At 37.4% G+C, this 27069-nt stretch overlaps 1 protein-coding gene across 1 annotated transcript in view; it reads right to left on the bottom strand.

Moving 5' to 3' along the window:
* Window positions 1–482: 482 nt before the first annotated feature.
* ipo11 (importin 11) overlaps window positions 483–27069 on the bottom strand; it is an 82639-nt gene continuing 56052 nt past the window's right edge. The window contains exons 24-30 of the mRNA XM_008336048.3: window positions 26927–27007; window positions 25775–25870; window positions 25201–25314; window positions 24717–24838; window positions 19283–19378; window positions 16639–16723; window positions 483–2510 (exon numbers count right to left, since the gene is read on the bottom strand). Of these exons, the coding sequence (XP_008334270.1) occupies window positions 2346–2510; window positions 16639–16723; window positions 19283–19378; window positions 24717–24838; window positions 25201–25314; window positions 25775–25870; window positions 26927–27007 (759 nt within the window). The 3' untranslated portion in view covers window positions 483–2345. The remainder of the gene's footprint in view (window positions 2511–16638; window positions 16724–19282; window positions 19379–24716; window positions 24839–25200; window positions 25315–25774; window positions 25871–26926; window positions 27008–27069) is intronic.

Below are 27069 nucleotides of genomic sequence, written 5' to 3'. Positions count from 1 at the left end.
TTCCATTTTCTTTCTCAACTCACTTTGAAGGATTCAGGCGTAAGAAGTCAAAATGATTCATGATCAATTTAATTCCTCCAATCCCACTGGTTTGAAGGAGGCAGTGGAGAGAGCTAAGTTGTGTCTGGTGTTTTAATCTATAAATGTGTCGACTAATTGCCTTCCCATCAGCCTCCACAACGCACTGCCTTACACCTACGTAAGACATAACTTACATTTCCATTTGCCCAAATCACTTTTGTTCATCACCACAGGCTTCTGTCGCTATCGTCTTTCCATTTTGTTAAATTATTGCAATTGGGTCCCTGTTATTATTTCTCAGTTCAATAAACACACATTTCACTATGTAGTCATCAGCTTACTGCCAAACACATACATCACAAAAGTCAGCACCATGAAGATTAGAACTGCAAATATTCTTGCAAACCTTTCTTCCCCATGTCATACATTTTGATTGATTGTAAAAAAAACCACAGGAAGAGTTGCATGATAACTGCATTTTATTGAAGGCTTTGGAAAACCCCATAAAAAGGTTTAAACCAAAAAGAAGCCAAAACCTTTCATTATCTTTTTCTGAAAATGTCAAAATGGTACTTTTTCAACAGAATCAAGCAAACAAATTCAACTTTTTCAAATATTTAAGAAATGAAAAAAAAGAAGAGTGAAATGATTGTTAGGGTGAGTTTCAATGGTAGATAAGGCTGAAAGCATAAGGCTCTAATTCTGGCTGCTCTTCAACTCTGTCACAGTGTCAAGAGCCAGTGTCAGGATTTTCTCTAATCCACAGAGGACAACTGACCTGGTGAACCACGTGAATCCATAGGTTTTAGAAGAACTGATGATGATGACAAAGTAATTGTAAATTTCTTTGTATCTGAAATGAATATAACATTGTGTCCTGACGACCAGACTATGTGTGAAACTAGAAAAAAGACAATGGTTCTCACAGTGGGGAGTGGGGCCAATGTTGTGCTAGTCATTGTTGAGTATGGGAGGTCAAATTAATTACATTTTTTTAAAAATTGTGCCAGAGTTCAGGGGAGTTCTAAAGCAGTAGCTGTTAAAGTGTCAATCGAAAACCACTTATATAAGAGTTCCATATCTAAAGACTCAAAGCAATTGAGCTTCAATGTGCTTCCAAACATCCACAAAATCAGTGGTTCTGAGAAAACCTATGGAGAAAATCTTTCAAATCAATAGACGACGGCTTCACTACTACTCCCATGATAGAAAAGAAAATCAGTCAAATGAGGGAAAAACAGCAGAGCAGCAGAACAGAAACAAAGCTTCGTCTAACAGTAGTGAAGGATAGTGATTGAAAATGGCTACAGAGGTTGCATTCACAAAATTCAAAATTCATCAAAGGACACCGCATAGCCGGACATCCCAAGTCAGACTTCCTGTTGTTGGAAAAAGCACTGAGACGCATAAAACATAACATAAAAACACTTTAACAACATCAATGTGTTTTTAACTGTGATGATGTGTGAAGATTCACCAAAGATGAAAAAACATGAAACAGTTTTTTATTTGTTTTTTTGTTTGGTTTTGTTTTTGGTTATAAAGTGCTCCAACACACGATCGATTAGCAGCAGTATGTATTTACATGTAACTGTGGTTCAGCACTAGTCAAACAATAACAAAAACACAACGTCAAAACATGTTCCCTCCAACGCGAGTCAAAAAGAAAGAGAAGTTCTTTCAGTAGTTTCTTCAACTTCATCTCTGGTTACAACGACTGTTTTTATAAAAGGAAAGAGAAATAAAGGGTCAAACAAACTAGAAAAGTCAAACATAATCATGCAGTTTATCTTCTATACTTTACATACAAAATTACATTTTCTTCTGTTTTTCTTTTAAGAATAGATTCTGTAAACACTGATTTAGGTCCTTCAGGTGTCATCTCTCACTTCTGTTTGCTACACCGCATCGGCTCTACTGTAGAAAAAGGTCAGCGACTCCTTCCCTTGTATCTACAACGATCCACCCATTCTGAACCACAGAAGGAGAAGAAACTACGAGGAAAATGAGTTGAAGCTCTAGTATGATGCGTTGGGTGTGGCTAATTCAACATCATTAAACACTCAAGTACACTGTTGTTTGTTTAAAAAAGAAAAACAACAACTGAGAAACAATGGTGATGTGGTAGCATAGGGCAGTGACCAAGGCTAGGTCTGAATATAGATAAGGCATAGCATGGACAGAGGATGTGAAGGTTTGGATAAGAAGCCCACACTTCAGGCAGACTGTTAGCCTTTTCAGAAAGTCTTTGAAAAAAAAACAACTCAGGGACAAAGGATTAGGCAACAATGTTTGTGTAAGGTAGTGACGACTGTACACATTACTTAGAGCCCTTGGAGGAACTCCTGCAGCTGCCTGACCAGTTCCGTGTCCACGGTCTCCATCAGGACCCCGAAGCTCTGGTCCCCTATTAAAGCCTGCTGTGCCTTCAGTTTCTCGTAGACAAACTGCTGCAGAGAAACGCTGTGCACTGGGTCTTCCAGGGCCAACTGTGGGGGGATGAAACAAAAGCAAAAGATGGGAAAAGGTGTCTGCAAGTTGGAGTCATGTTAAGACACAAGATAAATGAGTGGCTGAAGCTTAAAATCTACTCAGACTCAAAGCCAAAGTTTGTACGTTAAGTGAGTTTTAAAAAGTAAAAAGTAAACCCCTCCACCCCCCAAAAAACCACAAAAAAGGTATGTCATCACCAAACCTAGCCAAATGATTTTATCATATGATGATGTGAAGAGAAGAAGAAATAACTGAGTGGACGTCAGTAGTGGAAACCTGTGACCTAAACAGCTACAAACACAGTACAATAAATACTACTTACCTAAACCGACTAAATGAGTACCCACACAAATCAGTCAGAAAATTACTAAAATTAACTTAATCAGTGAAGTGGTAACCCGCCTCATACACACAAAGACACACACAAACACAAAGACACAGGGGGGACGTGAAAAACTCCATAAAGACCAGGGATTGGACCTAGTAACCAGGTATCTTTTTGCAGTAAGACCGGAGTGTAAACCACTGCTGCCACTGTATGACCTGCTCCATTATTGGAGCATAAGATTACTGTAAAAATTTAAATTAAAACGCCAATGTTTTTTTTTAAATGTCGTCAACACTGACTTAATGGAAACCATAAACTCTAACCCTATTAGATACATACAATGAAGAGATGATAGTGTGTGTCTGTGTGTGCATGTGTATTTACATGTTTCAATAAACAACATTTGTTGATGGGAAATTATTAGTTACTACTAGTAACTAGTTCCTCAAATGGTTTTTATAAATACTCTAGTAAATAATTTAAAGTCAACATTTCTAAACCTGATTTATTGAACAATATTTTACTGATGCACCTACAGTTATATCCAGAACAGAATATAAAATACCTGCAGGGGTGTGAAACGTGTGAGCGCACCATATTTCAAGGTTCTGTTGTGATAAAAACTGCAGTGCTGAGGAAACACACGCACAAACCAAGAGTGACGCAGAGCACTGTTGACAGCGATGCTTGGCGTAAGAACAATAACCGTGACCCACTGTCGTCCTTGAGGGAAAACCGAGGCAGAGAAGAGAAGGAAGAAAAACACAAACAAGGTACAAAGCAGTGAAGAGGACAATGTAGAGTAAAAAGTAGAGTACAAAGTAGAGTGAAGACAATTACATGGAGGAGACAAACACAAAGCCTATTACTGTGCAAGTCAGGGTCCAGGGATAGGATAATGAGGCAGAGGAGGACACCACGGAGAACGCCAGGAACATGCAGCAGATGATGCTGGATGCTGAGGAAGCTGGCTATCACAGAGTGGAGGAGGAGGTGGAGGAAGTTTGTTAAAGAGGAGACAAGGGGAGGTTGACGGAAGGATACATTTTCCTGCTCTTAATCAACCAAATACAGGGTAATGATCAGCTGCTACAGACACATCAGAGTGCTTGAAAATGGAAAAGGTAACAGGTGGAATAGATGCACATATAGACCTGTCCCACCGTCAAACTATGATCCTCGGAGACAATGAACTGGACCAGGTCTTAACAGAGCCAGTCTGAGTCAGACAGGTAACTGTGTACTGGAGTTAATGATGTAACATCATGACCTGTTTGGGCTTTAGCTCTCGCATCTTCTGACTCAGTCGTCACATCTAGCTCCAGAGACAATCGACTCGGTGTGAGATGGTGTGGGTGTGGGTGTGGGTGTGTGTGTGTGTGTGTGTGTGTGTGTGTGTGAGGGACAGAGTTCAACACAACTTTATCTGTGGCCCAGTATGATGCAAGTGTTAACCAAGACGTGCAGTGTGTAATGGTATGCAGACAGCGTTGGATTCAGAGGATGACACTGCAGGCAGAGGTTAATTTCATCAGCTCATTCATGAAACAACACACCACACAGGCGTCAGCAGCCTGTCGCCCTTAGCAACACTGACAAGACCCAAAGGCTGTCAAGTGGTCAGTTGTGACAAATGCTGTCCACTGCGGTAGTCTCATAATGTGGTCTCATTGTTACCACAGATTAATTTGAATAATCTTAAATGCTCAACAAAATGAGTGGCATGTGGCAGCAATGACCAAATGATGGCCCGCAGGCTGAATCTGGCCCCACAAACCATCCAATGTGGTCCACGACTGGATTCCAGAACAGACATCGCATAATAATATACAATTATTCTTTGTACAAATATTGTCGCAGATATTACTATTGCAAGACAAATAAAGGTGTTCTTAAGACTTTTTAAGTCCAAACAGCTTTGGACCTTGTGAATTATATTTGTGGAAGTCGAAGCTTTAAAAACGCTGACTGTATTTATTTACAGTCCACTTAAAAAACACCTTATAACAATGTTTCTCAAACTGTTTATACTCTACCACCTGAGAAAACACTGATCTCTCTGAGTACCACCATAATTACCAACATCAGAATTCCCCTGCTCGTTCCACGTTCAACTTGCGAGTGATCCAATGATTCTGTGCTGCCTGTGCTTATACGTGAGCAACAGACTTGCATTGCAGCAAAAAAAAAGTAAATAAATCAAAAGACCAGACATCCTATTTCATAATCTGTGTGTGGCACATGTGTTAACACATTAATACAACATAAATGTTGTTTTAATTGGGAATGGTATGTTTCAGATTCATTCAATTGAAAATGTAAAAGTGAAAATATGGATTTCCCCCGCATATAACTAGTGGTATGCGTACCACAGTTTGAGAACCACTGCCTTATAGTAAATTATGTCACAAAGTAACAATAAACCTCAATGACGGCTAAAAAAGCAATTTTGAAAATTCTTACACAGATTATAAAAAGCTGTGATTTTATAAAAACGATCAGTTATGTGTTATATTAAAGTGAAGGTTAAAGGAAGGAGCGTATTTGGTCTCCTTCAGACTAAACATAAGTCAAAATGGATCGATAACTTTTTACAGCGCTTGATCTGTGATGTCCAGCATTTTGGATGATGTGTAAACGCTGGACTTGACTCTCTAATGCACAAATCAATTCATCAATAGTCTAACTGAAAGGCACTGTGCCATGTAAGACCTGCCACTGTGACACGAGGCCACCGTGGTGACCAGAGTCATTTCTATACTGTTGGTTTACTCTGAACAGACACTGGTCACAGAAGAAAAACATGGTGCTGTTTTACATCGAGGTGAAATAAAACACAGCAATGAAATGGTCCTCCTTTATAGATATCTATATATATATTCATATGAATTCAAATACTCCTCATTATGAGACTTTAGCAACAGGTAGATGTGTGTGAATCACACCAACCACACCATTTGTGTTTAGTTCAACTGGGTAAATAATATGGATTAAGTATTTATCCAAATTTATATAAGATCAACCATTTCTATTGAGAGGCAGGAGGGCGTTGTATATATGTATATATATATATATATATATATATATACCTATAGATATATATACATATTTATATATACACACATACATATACACACACACACACATACGTTATATACACATCATGTATATAATGTATGCATAATCTGATTCTGAACATACACACAGATGATGCATGTGTAGATTCTAATCAGACGACTCCATTACTTGCCGTCTGGGCTGATTTAAATTCTCTCTGGGTTAAAGGAGGGGAGAACGCTGCAGGTAATTACATTAATTCATAATGTCAGAGTGTCAGGGACTTGTAATTAAAAATCCTCACAGTCTTTTTGAGACTTAATGGTGTGTTTCTACGACAGGGGTAGTCTGGGGAGATGTGCAGACAAAATTAAGAATGAATAATAACACAGGGACAAACGCACTGAGAAAATGGTGGACTGAATAAATGTGTATTAATACATGGGCCTCAGAAATCTAACATTAAGGTCAGGGAAGAAAAAAAATCAGGACTGATAAAGATTCGGCCTATAGGTTTGAGGAAGTTGAGAAAGGCATAAGGAAGAGAAATGGATTGGCGATGGAAGGGAAGCATTGACGAAGTGACATGCTGTCACTCAAGGACAGAAAAGGCGAATGTCTCCATGCCTCAGAGAAGGAAGATAAATTAAAGGCAGGATGAAAAGACAGAGATGGATGATATTTGAGGACAGTGGAAAAGGGGGTTGGCAGTCCTGGTGAGAAGGGGGGAAATGATGGGGTAATGCAACAAAGTCAGAATACAGAAATAGTCGAGATATGCTGATAGGATGAATCTGTGAGTATGAGCAGGGTGGTAATAACTATCATGCTGCGTTCACAGCAGTAAGTTCTTTCTCTCATATCAAATCTCACGTGCCCACAGAGTACAGGTTTTTCCAGCTATGGTGATAAACTAAAATTGATCAGCAGCAACCACTTTTGGAGGTTTGGCACTGATCTGGGGTCAGTATCATTATGCAAATAACGAGTGCAAGGCTCCTACTCCATCCCATGATGTGCAATTTATGCTCTTCTCAAAAACGGACTTGCAAGCAAAGCGTGTCTTTGTGGCTGAGTGCTAAGCCTGTTGGTGCCAACTGAAGGAGGCTTTTAATAAGATTGTAGGCTGTCCTAAAATAAACTATTAAATCACAATAAACCAATGAAAACAAACAGAAACGTCTTTATCAGGGAGGACAAACAGGTTAAAACATAGGAAGAGTAGGAAAAATACCATCACGTGCAAAGGTTTCAGGCAGGGTATACATTCACAATTTACCTCCTATTTTTTTTTCTCTGCATTTACTCCAACCTTCTTTTACAACATCATCATCTTCATCATCATCATGTCTTCTTTTACAACAGCTATATATCTCCTCTGAGGTATTCCCTTCTCCTCTTTCCTAGCAACTCCATCTGCAATATTATGTGTCTGATATATTACTATCTCTTGATGCCTGTCCAAACCATCTCACCACTCTGACGGTGCATGTTTGCCCCTTAAACTCTGGATTCTATAACTAAAATATCCCAGGAACTGGCGGGCGCGCACACAAATGCACGCACACACACACGCGGGCATGCACACACACACACACACACACACACACACAAAGATGAAGGACCATTTTCTCCTTGCCTGAGATTCCCTCAGTTTCCACCAGTTCAAAGATGGGATTTAGAACATTAGGCTTTAATTGCAGTAATTACCCAATATGGCAGCACAATGTTATACCATAATTAGCAGGTAACTGTACGCAATTAGGGCATAATAAAAAAGAAAGCTCCATCTACATAAATACTTAGTCCCTGTTTGCTCCTTATGTGGAGGAAGATGATTTCGGTTTTAGGCAATCATAAAACGAGGTATTCCCAGGAATACTCCTTTTTTCAGTGGTGTAAACTTATCGTCTGTTGCAGAGCAGTAAAAATATTATATTTGGAGATTTATATAAATGAGTAAATTTAACTCCCAAATTTAGAATCAATTAGCTGGAGATAATTGTACTTTGGCAGAGATCCTCACACTGTACACATCAACGAGTGATTTAATGTAAGGCACTTTTGAAACAAACAAACAAAAAAGTCATTTGATCTGCAAATACTTGCTACTAAAATCACAAAGAACCAATCAGAACAGTTTTATCTGTGCTGTCTTGCCCGCTTTCTCGCCCCTGCTGGCAACATAAAAAGTTTTTATACTGTGTATACCACTATATATGTGAATTTAGTTCGTTTGTGACTGATTGGGCTTAGGTGTCGGCTCATACAATGGTTGTTTTTTTTGTATGTGGATGTTCAACCCTGAAATTTTATCAAATTTGGTCCAATACTGAACCTGTGTATCAGATCGAGCCATCCTTAGTATCTATATGAAGTGTTATTATAAATTCAACATTTAGTTCCCTAACTTTAACCCTACTGACATCATTAGTCAAAATTAATACTCACGGTTACTGTATGTACAATTGTTTTCATAAAGTCATAAAAACGTATGACAAGGAAACCCTAAAAAGCCTAAAGATAACCCTAAACAGAGTCTAGGACTGCAAGATTTAATGCTGCATTACATTATTGCGAGGGAGGAAAATACAGAGAGGACAAACAAGCAGCTGCACTTCAGCGTCTGCCACTTAACGCCACTGTACTGAGTCATATGAGACTGATCTGATGTGTGTAGTATTGCATGACCATGTTTTCCAACAACACACCATGATACTTTTTTTGGCAAACACAAATGGAGAAGACAGCCGCGTGGAGCGACACAGCAGTGTGGAGCGGCACTTGTCAAAGACATGGGCATTTATCAACTTGTGTCCCATAGGCTACAGATGACTGGAGGGTTTATGAAGTGAAAGGAGATTTTCACACAATAGAAAACACCTGTGATCTCTGCCGGATACTATAACGCTCGCTGATTTTCACTAAATCAAAAGACAAATGCAGGAAAACGTCTGTTGCACGTAATTTGGTTACGGTGATATGACAGTCTCAGCTAGACATGGGTTATTCATCCGCGTTGAGTTATTCTGGCATTGTTGTAATTTTGCAGTCCATTTCTCCACAACGATACATCTTCCTTTATGTGTCTCTTATGACAGTTACATATGAATAAAACAGCTTGGTCAGTTTTCTTATGACACAAATTGAATATAGATGCACATCTTCAAACAAACTATTTTAAAAACAGGTATATTTATTTCCATAATTATAAATTCATAATTTGAATTACCTACAAATAAAAACATCTACTTGTCTGTTTCAGCAATAAACTGATAATCAATGTCTTTATTGGTTTAGGAATAGTGTTTAATCTCATTTAATCATGATTCATTTTGATTAACTATGATCAATAGATTAAATAGATCCATCCTTGTTTAAATGTTCCTAAATGTTTAAATTCTAGAGAAATAAATTGATAAAAACATAATGGAGCCAGCTATCTTTTTTCCATTTTTCATCATCTTTCCTTGTTGTTTTAAAAACCAAAGTCACAAATAGGATTTAAACTAGGCTTTAGAAAAGTCAAGACACTGAAGCCAATGCTGAAAAGTAATCTGCAAAGTTGTGCTCCAAGTTTAGTTGGCTGTAAACTGTGCAGTTGTTTTATTGCTGCATTGTGCCAGAAACCAGTCTCTGAGGCTTTCTTGTTTAAAAGCACCTGCTGTTCCGCCACCAACATTTCATCCTATTAAGGGATGAAATTACTATACCACTACAACGGTGATGCACTGCATGTCCATGTCCATACTATTGTAATATTTAGTTCAAGATAACTCAATTACTCTATTACTTACTAGGCATCAATCCAATTTCATTTGAGAGGACTGTACATGAAGGAATCTGAACAGTGTGACACATTGGTCACATCCAGCTATGAAAGCAAAAATCAGGACTGATCAAAATCAAAATCACAGCAATTTGTTGTAATGGGCCACATGCTGCATTAAAAAGGCTTCACACTGGTAAATGTGGTGAATTAAGATCAATTGAACAACTGTGACTTGTCAGACTAATGGCTTATTATTGTCATTATTATGACTTCATTCAGACTAATTGCCTCCCAACAATTCTAAAACCCTAACAATTGAAATGACTACACATATTTCTGGCTGCATCATTACTGTCTGATCTGCACAGCTGTCACATTAGCACAAAGACTGACATAGACACAAGTGGGTAAAATGATTTTTTTCTGGGTAAAGTTTCAGTCAAGAATGTAATTCTAAAGTTTTGTAGAAGTAATTATTGTATCAAAAGAGGACCAGGTTCTAGAGTAGGATAAAGAGCAAAATATGTAAATATATATATATATATACATATATATATATAACTTATTATTTTGAGATTTATTTAATTCAAGATTTGCAAATAAGTAATTCCTGTTTCTAAAGTGATACTGTGCAATATGGAGTAAACAACGGAATACTGAGATACAACGTTTTTTCTTCCCTGCTGTATTACTTTGCAACATATATGTGCATGTATTTTTTCATTTTCTTTTTCGCTCTTATTTTGTTGTCTGTTTAATCCGAGGTTATTAAGTTTGTTTATGTTTTACTTTATGTTTTATGCTCTTTAAATTTCAATGTTTATTTTGTATTAGTCCAAATTTAATTTCCAAATGTTGTTTCTGAACGATGTGAACATAGACCTGCATTTTCAGTGTTCAGTAATACATTGCATAGTCTATTTTACTGTGTAAAAGCTGAGCTACTTGGTGAAAAGTTCAGAATGTTACACTACTGCAGTCTGATCTTATTTCACAACCACTCACTCTTGGCAGATTTAAGAGCGTGCCATAATTTTTACGGTTGAACGCAGCTGCCTGTATTGTGCTCAGGTGACTTTCAGTGTATTGGAAACATTCCCATATCCTTCACCTGAATGGAACTTGCAGCACTTTTCCACAGTAAAGTTTTGGATTTCTGCTGTGGCGTCATTATGTAGTTAGTGAATGTTTTGTCACAGTACCTAGTGGAGGATATCAGACCCCTTATGACCTGAGTCATTGGTTTGTGGGGAAGAACTTTCAAGTCTGTTTATGGAATATCCATGAGTTACCTCATTAGAATTCATCATCTGTCATCCTAAAGTACTTTTATTTTATAAGATTTCAAAAAAAGTGGGTAACTTGTCACAAATTTGCAAAGTGGTCATGCTCCGAGACCAAAAGAAAAATCACAGTAGACTCGGGGATAAATGGCTGCAAATTTGAGAAGCGACAGAGATGGAAACTAATTTGGATATCTCTAAGCCTGAGACAGCACAAAGGAGAATCTTTATATCTTGGGCTGCAAAATAACACTGTCAGGGGGCTCTGTTATTCAACAAAACTAAATTATGCTGACACTGATGGTCTGCTTGAGACTGGGAGCAATAATAAAGGAAGAACAGTACGTCTTCATTACTAACGCTTCGTGTGGTCGACAGTGAACTGATAACACGCCGAAACTCATTTCCTATAAATGTATACCTTTTGAACCTCTGGAGTCAGTTTAAATGCTCATTAAAATGAAACAATGATAAACTGTGTGGTGAAGAAATAAAAACTGTTCATAATCATCGGTAATTTATCAACACAGAAAATATTTATTGGGCAGTAGTTAATTAGTCCCGACAGAGGAAATGTGAGTGGCATCACTCTCAGGCTCTTTATTAACATGTAAACATTTGATGGGATTTCCACTTAAGTTAGATAAATCTGTTTTTTAATTGTAATATTTGTTTGTTTTTAAATCAGCCATAATAATCCCTTTCTTAATAAAATAATTAAGCATGCAGAATAAATGTGATGCCCTTTCAAAGTTTTTTTTTTATTATGAAGTGTTTGCATGTAAGGAGTCTTCTAAATGAAATTTAAACCGCAAAGGGTTTTTTTTAACCTTTTTTTTAACAAGGTTACAGACATTTTCTTTGCAAGCTCTACTGTGAATCCCATTATTGTTTTTTTTTTATTAATGAGTAGGATTAGCAAAATACTACAGAATATTTTAATTGTCAATTGGACTGACTGACCAAACACTGATTGCACATATCTATCTTGCACATAAGATGGAAAAATAATTTAAATATATATTTTTAAAAATAATGTATGGAAATAAAGCATATCCACAGAAACAACACAACTGAGCTATTGACATAAAATAATTGATTATAAAAAAATATTTATATATAAATATATAAATATTTGACACTCAAACATAGAAACTAATTAAAGTGGAATGAGTGATAGTTTTTAAAACAAAGTCTACAGTATCACAAGTTTTTTCACAAAACAATGTGAGTAATGTCAACTTTGCATTATATGAAAATAACCAATTTGTTGTAAATCTTTTGTAACAACGAGCACGATTGCCTTTAGTTGACAACAAACCTGTGATCACAATGATTATTATACAAAAACGTTCAATTAATTTTTAACCCTAATAACAGAAGACAACCTTAAAAAAACTCCCAACTCATTAGCCTAATAGCTTGAAACAAAAGTGCAATCAGTTTCACATCACAAGCAAATGCTGTTAATGACTACATCAAACTTTCTGTTCCAAAAGGGTGACTGTACATCGAACATTCGATGATGTGAGCGTAATTGGACTTTCTTATATATGAAGGTGTGTGGATTTGAGCTTCATAGTTTTCGTTTTTGTTTTGCAATACATTTATATCTGGGTATTTCATTACAAGTGGCGCTTTGGCCCAGAGGCAATGTCTCTGTCATTGGTGTGGAACCCCAGGGTTCACCTCCTGGGCAAGTTCGAATCCCGGTTAGGGCGGTTGGTACCTTCCAGTGGACTCACCACCTGCAGGAAGGTTTAGGGGGGTTGGTACGGTGCAATGTGATTTGGGTGGAGACTGCTGCCCCCGCGACCCGGTAACGGATAAGCGGATGAAAATGGATGGATGGATGGATATTTCATTACAATTATTTTTCTAGTAGGGCTGTGTGTGTCAACACTGTAGAATGTTCCTCACAAAAATGGCACAGATCCGTCAGACTGTGGCGTAACACCAATGCACAGGCCTTTTCACCTTATAATTCAAATTTTAAACTTTGATTCATGTCTGGGCTCCGACTGTGTCATTCCAAAAAGTTTCTTTTTTTAAGGTGTTAAACCATATAGTCCCACAGCCCGATGCAACTGCCACCATTTCACTGTGATGTACAGTGTTTTGGTGACACACTCACAGACACACTTTATAGCACACTAAAATAAGCAGGTAGGTGATAAGAAAGCATAAACTGCAATAGCCTTATAGGAAACAGAAATAATGAACATCAAACTGTCTCCAATGGTTCAGGTGTTTCATGTAAATGAATTCTGACATGAATTGATATTTTATTTTGCACCACAACAAAATCCCTCTCTTCTTTGTGAAGATGGATAAGGATTAGCAGCTTTGAAGGTCAACGTTTTAAATTATACATGACATGAAAAGATAACTTTCTATTTGGCTGCTGAAAATACCACTTAAATTATGACTTTCCTTGTGTTTATTTATACTTAAAAAACCCTGTCTATTAGTAAAGACTTTGATTTTAGCTGATGTGAACTCAGCTTCTCATTACTGTAGATGCTGGAGTAGGAACCTAGGTCTAATTTCTACTTCTCTCCTTACTTACTGGCAAATAGCTCACAGAATTGCAACATAAAAGTCTGCATGTGTGTTGGTCTGGCAAAGGAAACAAGAGGACACTAGAGTGGGTGTGTGTTCACAAAGTGCCGCAGTCAGAGCATGTCATTAGTATCCAGCAGAGAAAGTCTTTGATCTCTCTTCTTGTTTGATGGTACTGACCTTGTAGTTGAAGCACTACAAGCAAATAATACATTTGGCACGGCAGCGCAAACACAGCATCAGTTACTCTAGCCTACTTTCCTGGAACACTCAGATCACAGAGAGGGCAGGGGGCAAATGAGACGACAGCATCCCAGAGGCAAACTGATGAAATGATAGATGAAGAACTCATGGACGTGTGTGAGGGGGAAACAGCGATATTGTTACAGTGATATCTTTAATTTTCGAAGAGAAATAGAGACTATTGGAAAATAGAGAGAGATCATTTTTAATTAATATAAAATTCATCTTTGTTTGTAAACAACAAGGTCCACGGGCCACTACTTGCTATTGACTTTTAACTTCAGTTTAGTCAATCTCCTTGTCGAACAACTGAGAGTCTAAAGAAAGACAAAACACTCAAAGACAGGGAGATCATTAAAGGGGAAAAAAATCACCATAATCACTATTACGGACCTCAAATATGACATGTACTTCAGGAAACTAAACAAGAGGCTTAAAAAGATTAAGTGACAATGTTTCTCTTTTCCTCTTTGTTTGTTCTTTGCACAGTAATGCAGGTGACCAAATTAGGACACACATCTTCATAGATACTGTACATAATGACTTACCACACACAGAAATGCTGCGATTATTATTACAATACTTCATATCTACAAGGTGAATGTGATAAAGAAGAACAAAGTTATCAGAATGCTGAAAGTTATTTCTAAGTGTTTTAACTGTTTTAATGACACACACACACTGTAGGGATGAGTTGTTTTTGTTATGTTTATAAATAACTAATAGTTCTGGGAAGCATTTCATTCTTTCAACATGCATCGGTGCTTTGTGACAATCAGAGGAAACGCAGCTAAATAAACCCACCTGGAGTCGTACCACTGCAGTTTAACACCAAGTATCTATGTCACCAACTGAAACTTGTCAAAGATTTCACAAAGTGAAATTTCACATCTCAATATCAGTTTTAACAAGCAGCCAGCCTCATGTCTTTACCTGCAGCCTGACTGGCAGTGCCCCACACCCCTACAGCTAACCCTGCAGATGGTACACTTCCATGCCAGCTCACTCGAGTCACCGACCAAAAAAATTAGGTGCCAATGAGAGAAGAGAAAACATAATTAAGCTTTGACAAAATATGTATTCTTCACACGCAGCCTGTTCACTGTGGGAATCACTGATCCAAATGGAGGCACTGGTACTGATAAGCCACACAAATATTGATGCATATAAGGAAAGGGTATTAAAGCAAAAAAAAAGAAAAAAAAAAAGAAGAAAAACCTGCCAAGGACATAGATGCTAAAACTCTGGTGTTACAACAGTTCCTTACACAGAAATACACACAAACACCCATACTAGTTGTATGACCTTAACTATTACAAACACATAATTTATACATAATTCTGACTCCAAAATAAATGTTGGCCCTTGAAATACCCTCCCATTCAGCAAGGACCTGCAATATGTAACCACAACATTAGTATTTTTCCAGATTTGCTCCCCTCACACACACACACAGACACGCACACACACACACACACAAGCCAGGAGAGGTGCAACTTTAAGTCTTCCCTTCTCTCACCCCCAGAGCAAAAAGACAGGGTCTGGGTTGAGGTGATAAGTACAGAAGGATACTCAACAGCATACACACACTTACTGGCACTCAGAGACAGCCATACAAGTGTGCACTTGTAAATAAATACACCTGCATTCTTCTATTCCAAACCGGGTGACATCGAATTTGTGTATACATGAAATTTTACTGATCCACTTGTGAAAAGAGCCGTCAACACCGTATACAACATGTCAACAGTCAGCAAAGACATGCACACTCATCAAAAATAAGTGTACTAATCTTTAACACACATTCAATGCATATAATCCATGTACTGCTTGGGTGGTGCTGTGTGGATCTGCACATACATAGATCCTATCTAAGGTGAATTTACACATCTACCTTTGACAGGTGCCCTTCAGGCGCTGGGGAGGAGTAATTACATCGAGCTCCAGATGAAACGCTAATGAACCATAGCAGTGGCTTTGAATATGTCCATGGATTCCAAGTGCATCTACTGACCAGTCTGCTCTATAAGCACACACTGTCTCTGGACTCTAAATCACTTAATATGTGTGGAGGTTTCCTGAACACAAACCAGAACTTGGGAGATTAAAAGAAAAGAATGGGAAACAAAACACAACAAAGTTTGTACTGAGACAGAGAGACTGAATATAGTACTAGGAACATTCAGCAAGGTTATTCATATACAGCAGTAGACGGGAAACCGGTGATAGGTTTGATTATCAAGATAAGGCATCGAAGAGCACTCACCTTAAATAATGGACTTGAATTGTTTCTCAGGGCAGGATACGATTTTTAAAAAAATCTAAAAACTATATTTACACATACATTTTATGAATGGCGTGCTCCCTTCAAAGTCCCTTCAAACCTCGTCCCCAAGCCTGTTTTTGTTCTGTCAGGGCAATGGCAGGTTGTAGACATTGACGTATTTTTGCTAGACTACAGTCCAGATCGGTGTCCTATTAAAAATGTTTGATGTTCAAAGAACTGGACTATAGTAGAATGGCTTTATCACCAACTCCTTTGGGTTTCATTTCTTTAAATGTTATGTTAAAACTTCATATAAAAAATACAATTAGTTAAATGAGTGAAAAGAGCACTAGCCATTTTATATTGGATTAATTCACGTTCTGCTAATGCTAATTCAAATTTAATTTGAAGTGTATTTCTTTTATATAAAAAATAAGACTGGGGGATACATATGATTAAGTACATTTTGGGGCAAAAATGGCATAACCCATAAAAGGTCAAAATAAAATGACCAAAAATGATTAGTTTTCCTGTTGGTTAAAGTTAAAAATCAGACTAGATGTAAAATGCTTTGGTCATTTAACAGCCTCACAACACAGAGCACTCGTCTTACCAGCTTCTTCCTCTTGTCCTGTTCTGTCGGTGGCTCTTCATCCTCACTTAGCTTGGGCTCCTCAAATTGACTCATCAGCATGCAGCTGCAGAGGCAATAATATTCATCTCAGTATTAATAAGCTCATATAAACCTGCGCAGTAGGACTCAAGTTCACAACAGGCTGCACACACACACACACAGACAATGGAAAAATACTGAGGGTTTGGCAACTTTCATCCACAGCGCTGATCTTAATAATTAGTCATGAGGATGCAGAGTCTTAAAGGAAAGACCTTTGTCCTTGGACCAAATGAAGAAGTTGAGTTCAGTGCTAGGTATATTACACTGGTCTGATTTAATAACTCTACTGAACACATTTTAATATTATTATAATATTTATTTTATTTACATTTATTATTAATCCTTCATTTTATATTTAATTTGTGAAATTAACCCGAATTTTTACAAATTAAATCTATTAACAAAATCACAAAATGACACACACTGTACTGTACCCAAAAATACCACCGTGTATCTACATATCATTGCAGTAATACACAGTCAATACACATTATTTACACATGCTGCAGGAAAAGGTTTTAGTTTGACTGAAGATCCTCTTGCCTGAGGATGTTCAGGCAAGAGGAACCCAGGCTAAAGTAAGAGCCTGGGTTTGTAGAGGCTCTTACTTTAGGACAAACACTTGTCTTGTGTCAGAGCAGCTTCATTGAGCGAAGGCCAATTGGTCATTCTGCTGCTGACAGCTGACCGACACAAATGTCAAATAAACTGTTAGGGACTGCGGACTAAATTAATATCGTAATATCATTATTATCGCAAGATACACAGCAGTGACTAAAATCCACCAACTCTATAAAGCTAAATTTCCAGTAACAATTTGCATCTTTTTTCCTGAAATTTTAATAATTCCATAACTTGAAATTATAAATATAACACAAACTATAAAGCAAAACAGATGTGACACACAGACATAAACCTGCTGTAATTTCTCTTTCTGTTCCACCAATATGCAGAAAAAAACTCTGACAAAAAAAGTTGTGATTAATTATCAATTAATTAACAGCTAAGAACATGAGGGTAAACAGATTAAAATGGTTAATCCTTTGACTGCTCCAATATTTGATTCTGAAATACCTAAAAAATGTTGGGCACATCTGCATCTTTTGTTCAACTAAACGGTGTGATTCAATGATGTGAATTTTTGCTACTTTTTAATTGGTCCCTAGAAATAAAAACAGCATAGCCATTAAGCTGTGGTTTATTTTCTAGAAGAGAAACCCTTTATAACTGCGCAATGCTGCTAGACATGAGATTTAATTTCACAAAAGAGCAAAACCTAGTTTTTTCCCCCTTTGTTTTCCAGAATGTGCTATTATTTTTGTAGTGTAATAGATTAAAGTATAATTATGCACTCTCACTGTTGAGGGTTCTATTAGTTTGGTAAACACAGACACATCTTTTTGCCTAAAAATATTTCCAGTATTACAACTGCACTTACTGTCTTTTTAAAGTGTAATAAAAAACAATTTAAGAAATGTGATAAAAAAATACACTCCACAGACATTGCAGAGAATCAGTATTTTGACTCTTTCTGTTTTGGGGTGTGTCTCTTCAATTCCATCAATGGGAATAAAGTTTCCGTTACTGAGAGTATAGGAAAAGTATGTTTAGTTTAAAATGTATTCCCAAATTTCAAGGAGAGAATTCCACCCCCTACAGGACAGAAACAAATCCACACAAGTGTCTTGGGTGGGGAGCAGCAGGGAGATGAAAAATTCAACACATCACAGGCTCATGAAAAAACACACTTTTGCACGTAACAGTTAATTTCACAGTTGTGCACTGTAGCAAAAGGAAGGGGAGGGAAGGGGGTCGGCTAAAGCAGCGTAGCATCTATGTGAAAATGAGTACAATTCCTCTGGGATAGTGAGGGAGAGAATAGAGTCATGGGTAAATGCAGAGATGAAGGTGAGCTGTGTTACCATCTCCTTCTACAAAGTTTTCAAGGCCATTTCTTCAGCAGTAATATTTCTACAAAAGTGTGTCCTCTCCCAACAGGGCTATTTATTTCCCAAAAAGCTGCTGTGCTCGGCTTTTTCAGGTATTTTTCTACAAATATATATATTATATATATCCATGATTGATTTATATTTCGCCTCACATAGAACAATTTATGTAAATGTCAAAAAAGAAATTTGGTGATAAATTTGATTTAATGGAAAGTCTAATTGGCTATGTCAAATTACTGACATTACAATACTCCTAATCCTTTTATTGTGATTTTTGAGATGTTTTTATTGTTCATGTTAGTGTGTATCTGAAATAATGACAACTGCAGTAAAATATATGAACCTGGACTGGGCGGTATATGCATTTATACAATTTATGTATGTACAATATAGAATTAAAATATATTATATTATATATAAGATATGATTTTTGCATCAGATTAAAAAATCTTAACTTTGACATTTTTTTTTGTTTCTTTCTCTTCCCTTGAAATACAGTTTGGTTCAATAACAGTGATTTAAATCTTACATGAAACTAAAAGTAGTTAAAAGTATATAAATACTTGTAGTTACATATAAAATATGTAAATATTTTCTTACGAAAACCTTACATTCTTAGAACATGTACTTACTCCTTGAAAGTTCCAGTTTCTGTGTCTTCTGTCATTACATCGTGCAGTGCCTCGACACAAATGTTGACGATGCCACAGAACTTGTCTTGGATCACACTGATGACGAGGAGAAAATACAGTCAGTACCAGTGTTTGTCCAAGATTTACAGGTTATAAATTCTATTAATGACAACAGTGAATATAACAACCAACATCTGAGCTGTAAATTGAAAACAATAATTTATATTGCTACAATTCCATAGTATTTTCCTCCCCCTGAGTGCAGAAGCTCCAACAATTGTTGGCTGAATTTGCAATTCTTCGCACAGTAGTAACTTTCAGAAAACTGTGATTTGTTGAGCCACGGCCTGTTGGCAGATAACCCTGAGGACTCTGATGTATGGCCTGCTCACAACATCCTCCACCCGAGATGTGACACAAGAAGTCGTTACTGATGAATTATTGGAGTCATTCTTTAAACACTGGAAAGAAAGTTGGGTTCTTATGACACAAAGACACAAAGACGCAAGAATTGATACGTACAGGCACCAATGCTTCAAAAAGTTCAAAGCTGTTCATTATATTCTGGTAACACAACAGCTGATGTGTGCAAATATTGAAAAAAAAAATACAGAATTTAATGTAATAAATCAATTCAAATTTCGAAATAAAATGGGAAATTACAGTTTGCTTGTGAAATAGAATTGCTGCAGATTGAGAGTCACACTGACACAAAAATCTATATGAAGACTGAATAGCTGTGTTGATAATACACACAATCTTTTTTTAATGTAATCAGATATGTGCTACTATGCACTTCAACATAGCGAGTGATGGAAATATTATACGAGCCCATCTGAAACCATGAGCTACTGCAATAACTCGGTGTAGAGAAAATGAGCCTAGATGGGAACCGTGACACATTATGGCGGATTCAGACCTCACATACAGAACGTACTCCAGGAGGGTGCCCTGGCAACAGCTAACCATGTTCATGTCTGTAGGGACCAGGGTTGAATCACTGCCAATGTTATGACAGAGAGCCCTGCACACTCATTTCCATCCTGCTGTAAATTGCACTCTTATATCAAGTGCTAAGTGTGAATTTTCCTAAATGAATTTCATTAGCACCAACTGTGTGATTCTCTGCACACATCACCTCCATTATATTTATGCACTCGTTAGTTCTTATGATAAGTTCTTCGACTTATCATAAGGTAAATTCTATCAAAGTTTTATGAAGTAGGGGCTTTGCATGAGTCTGTATTATAAGACACGACCTTTGAGGAAATGACTGCAAGTTCCATTAGATACCCAAAAGTTATTGCACTGCATTACTGCAAAACAACAAGCAAGATCTAGAGCTCCATCAAACTGAAATAATTATGTTCTCCAGTTGCTGATCTCATATTATTAGCTCACCTTGGTTGTCCAGTAATTGCCCTAATAAAGTAGGATGTAGTAAAATAAACATTACACCTGTTGATCACCTCCTTACACCTCCTGATCAGGGGTCAATTATGACCAAATCATGCTAGTGTTACAGGTAATAGTGTTGAAGAACAGAGTCATTGTTATTGTAGAGGTTTATGATGCAACAGTGAGGCAGACCGATGCCTTTCTGGGCAACAAAGAAAAATCCTCCAGGCATTTTAGGTTACAGTATTGTCTTCACAAAACCAAATAAATCATGTGTGTTGTTTTTGTGTTATTTTAAAATGATAAACGACTATGGCATTTTAAAGGTGCATACCCAGTTTTTTCTTTTATAACAAAAGGCTAAAAAGGGCAGAAGGTAACCGACCAAGTGAAAAGTCCTTGAATGTTGACAAATGTGCAAATGTCCATCTAACTGTTTAAAATTGTGTTTTAACAGGACATGTAGGGTCTCGAAGTCCTTTGACCATTATATTCAAACTCACTCAAAAGATTTAATCCAAAGGAATTTTCCCCTGGAGCAGAAAAATGTTCAAATCAGATCACATCAGAGGTTGACCTTTAACTGCTTCTGGAGTTTGACGTATTCCGGGAGAGTCTTGTGATTATTACCAAAGATCTGTGATGTGAGGTCAAACACAAGTTGTTTGAGGTCACATCAAAATTCACGTGAAAATTTGGACCTGTGCACAAAGACCATTAATCAAACTGTGTTCAGCAAAACAGAAGTGATAGATAAGATGAAAAATCTCAAAATGATTCCTCGTATGATCACTAAGGGCGGGCATACACTGTACGATTTTTGAAAATCTTGTCGTTGATACCATCACACACTGTACGAGTGATGTACGGACAAAGCTCACGATGTGACACTGTACGGAACACGACCAGAGAGCTCACACTGTGCGGGTGAAAAGGGCTCGTCGGCCCCTGCTGACTGTCCTGTCTATTATTATAATCTTACAAAATTTATTTGAAAGCTCCGGTGCTCGTTATTAGCAACATGCTATTCAAAAAGCAGAAAGCTGCCATTATGATCGCTGCGATACTGTGCGCTGAAAATTTGAAAAAAAAAAAAAAGGTTTATTTATTATTTATTGTTTATTAGGTTTATTGTGGACAGTGCCACAGCTCTATCAATCTCGTCTCCATATTTTCATGCCACCGACGCCTCGCCATGGTTACTATCACTTTGCGCAGGCGCACTGAGGGAGAAATGCTCCGGTCGGCTCGGGGCTCTGCTTCCACTGTGCGAAAGAATTTGTCGGCCGGAAATCGGATCGTGCGTCGCCAAGTCGTGCGTCTCAAAAATTGGATCAAAAATGGGTTAAAATCGTACAGTGTATGCCCGCCCTAGTCTTTCTGTGGTTCTTTTGATGGGACACAATCTATAATTAGGCACACATTTCTAAACATCTCTCCTGTGTGGTGGAAGCTAACAGTGAAGGTCTATGCTGCTGTATTCTAATGTTGGTCATCATGGTGGAGCTCAGAGAGATCAAGGTTTTCTAAGGTGGTACAGACTATAAGAAGTTTGAGAACCACTGTCCTACAGCATTGAGCAAACCAAACTGACAATTTTAATCTATTGTATGGTGTTTGCCCATTTAGTTTATTTGATGTTTTTAATTATCCTATTTATAATATTTTTTCTTATGTATTAAAACAGAACCACCTACAAGACCATTGACAGATATAACACAGTTGTCTGCCTACGTGTAAATGTACAACAATATGTACTACAACAAATTTAAAATGTAAACCAAACCAGCAAACCACTGGTAGACAATAACTTGCTCTTTTTCCTTAAGATTGACAATGCACATCCACAATAAATCCTTTTCACACTCCTGCCTCCAGGAAGGCGCTACAGGAATGTGAAGTCCAGAACATAAAGGTTGACAAACAGCTTCTGGCCCCTGGTCATCACACTCCTGAACCACAACCCCCAAAATCCATTAAAGACTATGTTTACACACTAAACTGTGAGACAGAACGCCGTGCACTTTAAACTCTCACAGACTTTTGACTCAACACCACTGTGTGCACAGTTCTTTCCTCAATTCATTCTGTCTTTGTGTTTATTTTTATACTTTAACTGTTGTTATTTTTATCTACTTGGTAAAAGGAGACTAATTTGCTCTATATGTGACAATAAACATGTGGAAATTTGAATATTTTTTATCATAAACAAATTAAACTACAGCCCTGGCAAAAAAAAAGTCCAATAAAAAAAACATTTACATTTTTTTTGTTTGTTATTTGTAACATAAAAGGAAATAAATGCAGTGACAATAGGGAATTTTCAACTTTCTAGATTATCTCTGACCTAGATTTACATCTGTAATTTTCTGCTGGTCTACAAAAATCCCAATGTCATGAAAAAAAAACAGCATCTCAAAACACCATAGAGTAAAATATAGTGATTAAAAATATAAAGCTGTCATACAAAATTAAGGTTAATTTGGGTAACTATAGGTATGTATGTATGTGTGTGTGTGTGTGTGTGTGTGTGTGCAGATAGAGGAAGGATATTAATTGTATTCACACAGGAGTCTTTTATATAAAAGCAACTGTCAGCAATGTTAGAGTGGTTCTATAAATAAAAACTAGAGCTTCTGATGACCAAAGCGGTCTTCTTCGAAAAAGGTTTCATAGCCATGCATGTTAAATACAAAATTAAACATCACTGCTGCATAAATGTTGGTGCTGCCTGGGTTCAGGGTTTAGAAAGTTTAGCTCAGCAGAAGAATGACAGAGCATTAGGGTGAAGTAATGATGAAAAAGTGCAAGCGGTGTTAGGAGATCAATCATGTACAAATGAGAGCCTGCATACACACACAAACACACACACAGCAATTTCACACAAGTCATTTCATGAACCCATTACAATAGCATAAAAATGACCCAGTCGGACTGCCACACATAAATAAGCATTAAGAAAACAATGCTCCAAATGACTGATTGTCTGGACATGTAGAAACTCAACAGAAGCTCCAGATCCATTCTCCAGAGACTTTTCACTTCTCAGCAACATTCAACTTTTAAAATGGCGAAGTATCACCACCATGATTATGGAATAGGTCTTTAAATAGGACTGACCTCAGATCTTAGTGAAGATATTTTGTATTAAGAATTTAGAAATTAAGAAAGAGAAATTAAGAAAGAGATGGGAAGTGGGAGAGAGTGTGAGAGAGGGAGAGAGAGACAGGAGACAAAAAGAAAGAAAGAGGAGAACAAAGGAGGATGAAGGAGAGATAGAGGAAGGGGGAACAAGGAAAGGGAACGAGAAAGAGAGGAGGAAAAGAGAGAGAGAAAAAGAGAGCAACAACGGTTGCCCTAAATACTCCAGAGATACTTCACTTCTCAACAACATGGTGTAGTATCACTACCATGACTATAGAAGATGAATCTAAACCTCAGACATAACAAAGCTAGACCCTGGTCGGTCACTATCTACAAAGACTTTTTAAGTTTTAGTTTCGGATTAGTTTAAGATTTTTTAAGATGTGTGTGAGGTGTGTTTGATAGAAAAACATCAACTGAAACTAATCTAACTTCTTAAAGTTTTATTTTAACAAGACGATATCTTGTCAACATAGCATTTCGCAGTCAGTGTGCTGTCATCAGCTGCTGATACAGACCAATGGTGTGAATTACCATCAGCTGGAATTTTATTTCTAACATAATGAGAACATTCATTTGAACAAAAGTGAAAAGTAAAGCTTAAAAGTAAAGATTATGGGTTATTATGGGATTATGGGTAAGTTAAGATTTTATTTTAACATTAATTATACATATCAATAATATAACAACATGTACTTAGTTGCGGCCCTAAAAACAATTTAAAAAAGATTTAAAAAAAACTATATGTTAAAGCGCACTGAAAATACAAAGAGTTACAGGACAAAAGTAAAAAAATGCATGGTAAAACACATGTTTCTCCGAAGACTCTGCTCCTGTGGCAAACAAAATGGTTCCTATCTCCTTATATACTTGATGATAAAGTGGTTCCTACCTGTTGTCAGACGGCAGAAGAGAGAGCAGGGCAAGAGACGACAGCTTCCTCCTTTCAGGCTGAGTGATATTGTCCATGCGATCGACCCACATTTCTATCACGACGCCCAGCAACTGGTCCACCTGAGGAAACGATGACGAGAAAAAGATGCAGTTCAGTGACACAGCAGCGTTCAACAACTGATGGATGTTGATTCAAATCACAATCAACAGTCAATCCAACTGACCTTTAATGTTTCCCTGTTCTTTTTTTATTTACCCGTCTAAAAGTTCCATCATAACAGACCCGTAGCACAAACATCTGGGAATAACTCTTTCAAACACTCAAGGGCTTCATGTGACTTTTTTGCCATTTCATCATAGTTTTAAGGTTCATTAGCTTCAGCCTTGTTTAAATTTAATGGCCACTGCAGTCAGGCGTCAGGTGGACATTTGAAAAGACTGCGCTGAGAGGACAGAAATGAAAAGCAAACGTGGAGCCTCACCTTCTGTCTGCTTTCAGAGGCCATCTGAGAGAGCAGTGTAGAGAAGAAACTGGAGTTCTGCAGAAGTATGCGTCCCATGATGCCGAGGTACGTCGACATCACCACCGGATACCGCTGCGAAACACAGACACAACGTACGATTTAGGCTACTCTACGTAGTGAAAAAACTCATATTATTTAAATAATATATCATATTAATATATTGCACAGCCCAGTTCAAATCCAAATGGATGTAAAATTGCACACATATACTCTTCTTTTCCATACAGCACGGACCATTATGTACTGTAGTTGATAAGGTGATAAGGACAAAGCCACTGACGGAGCAGAATCCAGTCTGTGACCTTTGTGTTTAATCAATGTCAGTACATAGTGTCTCAATAAAAAATTCACTTTGTGACAGAGAAGGACAGACAGTAAGAGTGCAAGTAAATGAGTCCACTGTGCTGTTGTTTTACCTATCGTGTTAAATTACCCGTGATAATGTGACACACTGTGTCACTGTACCTAGTGCACTTTTATAGCTTTCCGATAATTTATATGATCTTTGGCCGGAAGTATGTGCAGTTCTTACCTCACCATCCACAATACCTCTGAAGACAGCAGGCAGCAGGGGCTGGAACATGTGGGCTCCCAATATGGGGCTAACCTTTAAAGCTATCTCGACCACCTACAGAGGGGCAAAGAGAGGAAAGAAGAGTGGAATTAGGAGAAGTAGTGCAGGGGCAAAATGCACAAAGAGCATACAGAAGGACCTGCAGGGACCTGAATAGGGAGAGAAGATACAGTGTGCAAAAACTGCAGGTTGATGTTAAGATGGAGCAAAATGACATTTGACAGGAGGCTGAATAGGAATAAAACGACTGTAATTATTCTGTGAGATACTGAGACAGAAGCACACTTCATTTTCATAATTAAATCTGCTGGTCTAGTTTTAAAATAAATAAAGCCCAAGGATGAGACTGCAGACTTCTACAAAGTGGACAACACTGCTCAGCCCCCCGCCTGTCAATCATTTCAGAGTTTAAGTTGCCTTTACATATTGAGAATTTGCTTCAATTCAAATTAAGATTTAAGAATTGGTATTTCCATTTAGGGTTCATTCTAAGGACACTGTGTACATACACATAGTTCCTAAAAATATGAACATTTCTTCTGGACTATACATCGCACCAGAGCATTAGTTGCATCTGTCAAAAAAAAAGGCATCCTAAATGTAAAAAATATAATTTACTTTTTTTTTTGGATATAAGTCACATTTATTTTAGAAACATTTTTCACAAGAATCCAAGAATGCACGTGTAACCTGGAAAACCCTTTGATTTACCCAATTGTTTACCCAATAATTTACCCAACTAAATATATCGAAATATAACAAATATAACAATAAAACAAAAACTAACAACCTCCTCACTGAATTTTTAAGGAAGGAACTCCTTGTTCCATTGTGACCACTGCACACAACCAAATGTGACCTTTGCATTTAACCCATCACCCAGCAGTGGGGATAGGGATTAGATTATAACTTGGGATTCGAACGTGCAACCTTCTGGACCCAAGTCTGCTTCCTTAACCACTAAGCCGTGGTTGAATGTCAACAGTCATTGGTGTTTTCTCAAAATATTCCACTAACTCCAGTGGAGGATCAGGCACAGTCAGAACTGATGCTAAAGGTGAGTATATATAAATTAACAATAAATTAACTTGCGTGTCTGTGTGTGAGTACCTTCAGAACTTGGACCTGCCCCTCATTGGTTATGTCTTTGAGCAGATCAGAGAAGGAATGGCACAATGATTCTGCATAGTTCTGGAAAGACACAAATTGGCACAATAAAGAGTTTTTCTCTGTGTGTATGTATGTATGTGTGT

This window comes from Cynoglossus semilaevis, chromosome Z (genome assembly GCF_000523025.1).
Source record: "Cynoglossus semilaevis isolate Cse_v1.0 chromosome Z, Cse_v1.0, whole genome shotgun sequence".
NCBI lineage: Eukaryota > Metazoa > Chordata > Actinopteri > Pleuronectiformes > Cynoglossidae > Cynoglossus > Cynoglossus semilaevis.
The sequence above is the reverse complement of the archived record's forward strand: the minus strand, read 5'-3'. Positions and strand labels throughout refer to the sequence as shown.